Raw genomic sequence first — 6,670 nt, 5'->3', positions numbered from 1 at the left:
CAGGTAGCAACTTTACTCACTATTAGCAAGGTTTACTGCGCAGTAAGCTTGTATACTTGTAGATGCACATGCTTACTGCACAGTAAACTACACTACTGCACAGTAAAGCATCTCATGTAGATGCACTCAATGTCAAGCATAGCTCCCAGTGATGGGTTCCCTGCACACTGGCAAAATTGAAAGCTCCCAATATGCCAAAAGTCAGGCAATTGGCACCTGATGACTTTTTTCCTAAATGCAAGAGTTTGGGGATCCAGAAAAAAAAAATCATCAGATCTCAATCATGCAATTAAAATAACATCTGCCAGGGCCCTACTGTGCCAGCCAAGTAGCTGGAAACTGTGTCCATGTTGCTGTCATTTCATCCTCCCCCTTCCACCTTCCCCCATCACCTCGCAGCTGCAGTGCAAAGGCAGAAGCAGCATAAATGCAGCTTCCACCTGCCTGGCCCTGGCACAGATCACCACTGGCTGAAAAATGGGTGTAGAGGCAGGGAAAATCCTGCACTGTGGAAGCCACTTGGCCTGTGTCAGATTACAACTGGATTGTTCTGGCCTCCTGGCTTGAAAAGATTGGCAGTCACTATCATAGACAGTCATCCTTTCTCCTTTTTCAAATGTAGAGGTCATCTCCAATCTGGTACTCAGTCACTGTATACCACCATTCAGGACTTACAGTCCTTTACTGACAGGTAAACTAGCATAATATCTGAGTACATACAATGGGTATTTTGAATACCCATTCTGAATGGGTATTATAGTAGGTATAAATAGGAATGTCTTGACTCTCCAAGGGATAATCTTTACAACTTTTTTTTCTTGGGCATTATATTGTATGTTCTTTCTTTTGAACATATTATGTTACTGCTAGCCATTATGGGCACTGCAAAGTTTAAGGGTATTCAGCACATTTTTCTACTCAAGGTATGAAATAGAAAGATAAGGAAGGGGAATTTTTTTATTTTTGCATGAAATTGTAATTTTTTATACATTTTGGTAAGCACAGACAATTAAAAAGGCAAGGTAAATAAATTGAGGTACCCAAGATTAATACATTATTTTTTTGTTTTCTAGCCTTTCTTAATGAACCAGTTGCATATGAACTGATTCCCATTCTTTAATAAATGTTGAAGTCCAGTGAGTAAACTTTTGCCACAATGTCATTGTTTTTATTACCTTGTAAAAGGGTAAAAAGCTTCATCTATTTCCAGTTAAATGATTGGATTAATCAGCACTCATGAAAATATAAAAACATAGTTCTATCGTTGTTGTATTCATATATACGTATTAAGAATACCATGCAAAAGTAATACGAAAACTAAGAATTGTGTCTGAAATTGCTGCTCCGAAAAGTTAGTTAAGTTTGATAAGGGACATTAAAGAGCAACAGTTAGTGAGCAACATAATGAATTTTGAACATATCAGATGCTTCGTACAGCAGGGTACTATAGAGAGAAACTGAGAAATCAGGAGTGAGGAAAATAACAATAATACCAAACACATTTTGCTATGCAAATGCCTTTAGCAATCCTGATAACATCAGATGCAAACAAGAGCACATAGCTATGGAGTATCTCTCTCTACAACAGTAACTTGTTGCAGTGAGATAAGCAATGTGGAAGACCTTTGAGTGTCTTGATCAAATATCTTTAGCAATACAGTTTTATTGTCTCCACAGAAAAGGCATTTATGAAGACCTGGGCTTAGACAAGAATGGCAGAAATGACAACTGAACACTCTCCAGAGACTTATACTAAAAGCAGCAGAGATAAAGGCTGCCTGACAAAAAATGCAGTCAGTACCACTGCATACAAAGGATTGCATTACTAAAAGATTGTGACTGGCCTTTTCTACTATGCAGGTTAGAGAGAGGATGCAGAGAGAATGGTAGCCTAAACTGGATTTCCTGCATTCTGGTAAGTTAAGTTGTGAAGCTGCTAAGCCCCCACAGAGGTCAGAGAAGAGGGCCTGTACTCTACCCCTCATCATCCACCTCTTCTGTCCTATGAAGCCTATGAAAAACAGCTAGCTGCTCCAGAGGAGTAAGTACTACCCTACAAGGGCCGCATCTACATGAGACACTTTCTGTGCAGTAGCTCCTTACTACTACACATTAGCGTTGTGTGGCATGAACCATGATGTGACATTACTGCACAGTAGGGCTGTGCAAAACAGCAGTGTTCAAGGGAACACTGAATTATTTCAAGTTTTGTTTCATTTCAAAAGCACTGTTCTATTCCATTTCATTGAAATTGTTTCACTGCTGTTTCAACATTTTGATTGGGCTGTGATTGGACTGGGGAAGGGAACTCAGTCCAGCCCAGCTGGGGAAAGGAACTCAGCTGGGAAAGGGAATTCAGCTGGGCTGAGTTCCCCAGCCCAGTCGCAGCACTGGGGAGTGGAAGCGAGTCAGGCTAAGTTCCCTTTCCCAGCCCGATCGCAGCGCTTGAACCCAGCACTGCAACTCAGCCCAGTGGTGAGAGGCAGAGCAGTGTACTGGCTCTGCCCACCTTCTGCCACTGGGCTGGTAGAGCCAACTAGAGCACAGCCCAGCAGTCAACTGGGAGCGCACCCCTGGTTCTCCCCGGGCTCCCACCACCTGGCTGGCTGCTTCAAAACTCAAAACATTTTGAAACTTTAAAAATGTTTTGACTGCCCTCATTTTGTTTTGAGGCTGTCTCGAAGCCCTTTGTTTCATTTCAATTTTGCTGTTTCAAGCTCAAAATGAGTCAAAACAGTGTCAAAACAAAACAGCCAGTGAAATTTCACATGGCCCTACTGCACAGTAGTAACAAGCTACAATGCAGTCAGTGTCACTTGAAAGCCATGCCAGGACACTATTGCCCAGTAGTTCTGGTTACTGCACAGTTGTTTAATACGTGGGTATGCAAGTACTAAATGACTGTATGGTAACTATAGCCAGTGAGGAGTGGTAATGAGTGATATACCTTTGAATGCATGGGTTTTCTGGGAATTCCCTCTCTATACTTCCCATGTAGGGAGGGCAGTTGTACCTTATCCTGTATAAGGAGTGCAGTGCACAAATAATCATATCCTCAGACTGCAGCATTGTGCAACACAATACTCTTTGGTGACATGGTCATATGCTATTTCTCAAATGGAAAATTACTCACATTAGTCTCAGAAATTCTTATTTAGACATGTAATATCTTAAAACCTCTTTCCCATGCTTTAATTCTGTAGGATTTTCATCTTATTATCCAGTCTAATGGGAAGCACTGGATAGTAGCATAGTTAAGGCAGGGGTTGTAGAATAGGGCACCTTCCATGTTGCCAAGTTGGGGCAGGGTCACAAAAATTGCAGCTGCTGAGCTGTCAAACCAGCCACTTTGTGCTGCCTAGGGATGCTATCCTGTGCTGTCCAGGGAGCAGAAATGCAGCTGCGTCTGGGTATACCTCTGGCACTGGATATGGCTTTGAATGCCTGGATGATTAGTCATACCAAAGGTCCAAAATATTTGAACTTTGTCAATCACTGACTTAATCCTTTGCTCCCCACAGAATAAAAAAACATATGCTTAACAGCATTGCATTTGACAGCAAGTACATGGTGATGACCACTCTAAAAGTTTCTCTCATGTCAGTGTTCTGTAGCCTCTTTGTGATAAGTCACTGTATCAGTTAAAATGGAACAAGTATATGAACAGCCGCTTTCAGCGCAGGAATTTTTATAGGACAGAATATGTTGATGTTTTCTGATAGGTGCCACCATGAAAATTAGGCTGTTAGATTAAATGGAACGAATCAGTGGGCAATGTTTTGTTCTGTGGTTTTCAGAAAAAAATTAGAGTGTTCATAAAAGCATGAAAAAGTCTCATGTAAGATTGTAATGATTCATCTGGAATTTGGAACATCGTCTCACTGGTGCCTTTTTTTTTTACTTTGCTACTTTCCATGAAAATGCCAAGTTGGCATAATACCCAGGCACCTAGTCAGCAAACATTCCTATTTAATACCTGGCCATGACTTAAAAAAAACGCAACATGTAATAGAGACTCTGACCTAAACAAAAAAATGAAAAGATGTGTTTAAATAATGCAAGTCTCAGCACTGTACTGATCTACAATTTTGTTGTATAGCATCAAATTAATGTCAAATAATACATTGGCTCTATGGATGGATGTGTTTCCCAGATCAAAGAAGGCTATAAAAAGAACAGATACATAGCTGCTGGTACTTTAAGAAATTTATTTGTAATCATAGCCTAAGGCTTTTTCCTGATCCTTTTCAAGTTGCAATAAAAATTATATGAAATATTTAAAGTGTGAACAGGCAAATTTACTTACTGTTTCCTGGATGCCAGCGTACTGCATTTAAATATGCATTACAGTAATGGAAGAGAAATTCATGCTTGGATTGGATAATTTTGCCTTGAAGCAAGGGCATCAGATCATGTCCATCAATAATTCTGAATAAGAAAACATTTCAAAGTCAGGATAAATAACTCAAACCTTCCCTGCCTGGGAAGCAGCTATAACTATACATTTCCATTTCTTAATAAACACAAACTCCACTCTACCTGAAAGCTAGAGCAAGCCTTCCTTTTAAGGGGCCACAACAAATTGACAAATTTGGAGCAAAACCTTCAGGTACATTTCTCCCTTGATTCTCTGCATTGTTTAAAGGGTCATTAATTTTGAATGCTGCCTTTTAAGAATGATTAGCTTCCATACCCTGTTCTCTCTATTTTTGGTTTGGGAAGCAATGAAGTCCATATAAGGAACTTACTGTAGCAGGAGCTGCCAGGTACAGAAACGCATAGATCTACTACAGCAGCTTGAACACAGCTTTGCTATGATAGCTCATGTGATAGCTCAAGTACAGTACATTAAATTTCCATTGCATTCATAGACTCTGCTCTGCCAGTTATGTCTGAGAACATTCACTGAAGACAACAACAAAAACTCTAAGGCTCTAGCTAAGGATATTACACATAATGGAAGTAAACACAGATTCAGTCATACCAAATTTTAAATAAATAGTTTTCTGAATATATATTGGCTTCATATTCATTATATGTACAAAGTTTCTAATGGCTGCTGGACATTTTTGGTGATTCTTTGAAGACACCAATCTATTTAGAAGGAAATGGAGTTACATAATCAGCAAAACTGAATGTTTCCATTAATTAAGACATCAGTTAGTTAAAATGAACTGACAGGGGGAAAAAAAAAAAAAAAAAAATCACAAGTTACAGTTTTGACATGGTGTGAATTACAAATTTTACAACAGTTTTTAGAGATTTATTCATGCCAGCTAGGTTGTTATACTTTAAAGCATTTTGAAAGACATCCTGTAAAAACAAATTTTGAAAAGTTAAAACTTTTAAATCATTCAAGTTATGTTTAATTATCATATAAATCTCTTTCCCAAATATTGTAACTAATGCTTGTAAAAAATGTGAAACAGATACTAGTTGGAAAACTAAACTGATAAGCCAGAGACAGATATGAAAGATTTCCAAGAGTACATGATATAGCACTGTCACCCTTCATCCTAACCAATGGGCAGGGGGAAAATGCTGGAATTTCAAGTCATGGGCAATTTTGTCTTTTCAAAGCTCTTCCACCTTTTAGCTAAATAGTTTAACAGTGATAGCATTCAGCTAGTAACCAGAACACCTAGACTCTAGGTCCTGTGCCTGGAGGCATTGGTGATGCATAGGGGTGTATGCGGGTGCACATGCACCCCCTGAGCTTGGCAGTGCACCCCCTCGAAAAAGGTGCTGCCGACACTGCCAGCGGCACCTGTGGGTGATCACTGCTTGGCATCCCCCTGCCCTCGCCACTGACACCGCCAGTGGCATCTGCGGGTGGTCCCCAATCGCTGATGGCATCTGTGGGTGGTCTCCGACTGCTGCTCGGCACTCACCACCCCACCCCTGCCACTGACAGCACTGTGGCTGCCTGTAGGAGCTCACCGCTTGCCGCTGCCTTACTCCCACCACTGACAGTGCTGCCACCACCTGTGAGAGCTCACTGTGCCCCCCCCCCCCAGGCTCTGGGGGCATGTGGTGTTCATGCCTGGAGGTGGTTTAAACCTGAGAGTTCAACTTCTCAACAAAATCTTCTAACCTTCAGGCTATGGATAAGGCATTATGCAGCCCATTCTTCAACCTTCTTCTTGAAGGTGTCCCACTAGTTAACCAGGAGGGAAAAATAACTAGAGCTGGAAAGGAGATGGCAAGCCAGGAGGAGGGTGGCACCGTAAGATGGATGTTGCACAGAAAAGGGAAAAACTCTAGGTTCTATAGTGGGTCTCTGTCCTGCCCTGGGATAGAACCTATCCTAATGCCATTTATAAAATTATAACTATTAAATGCATGATGCAACTTCAACCAGAAAGCTGTCTGAGAAATCATAGTCTAGAATCTGGTGTGCTGGCTTAGCCCCATCTGCTAGATCTGACCACAGAATGACTCAGTATGCCAGTGCAATTCAAATGTAGAACTAATATTACAACCTTATCAGGGGCCAGCAGCAGGGACTTGGGGGAAGTCTGTTCCCCAGGGCCTCCCTTGGAGTCACCAAGAACAATGGCCACAAGCTGAGGGAGGATAGGTTTAGGTTAGATATTAGGAAGAACTACTTCACTGTAAGGGTGGCCAGAGCCTGGAATAGGCTTCCCAGAGTGGTGGTGCTCTCTAACCT

General features: G+C 41.2%; 1 protein-coding gene across 1 annotated transcript in view; it reads right to left on the bottom strand.

The window, feature by feature from the left end:
- STS (steroid sulfatase (microsomal), isozyme S) overlaps positions 1 to 6,670 on the bottom strand; it is a 215,891-nt gene that overhangs the window by 49,325 nt on the left and 159,896 nt on the right. Inside the window, exon 10 of the mRNA XM_019525011.1 lies at positions 4,307 to 4,428. Within this exon, the coding sequence (XP_019380556.1) occupies positions 4,307 to 4,428 (122 nt within the window). The remainder of the gene's footprint in view (positions 1 to 4,306; positions 4,429 to 6,670) is intronic.

The sequence above is a fragment of the Gavialis gangeticus genome, unplaced genomic scaffold (assembly GCF_001723915.1).
Source record: "Gavialis gangeticus isolate Ggan-Ray unplaced genomic scaffold, GavGan_comp1, whole genome shotgun sequence".
Lineage (NCBI taxonomy): Eukaryota > Metazoa > Chordata > Crocodylia > Gavialidae > Gavialis > Gavialis gangeticus.
Note: the sequence above shows the minus strand (reverse complement) of the source record. Positions and strands in the feature narration are given on the sequence as shown.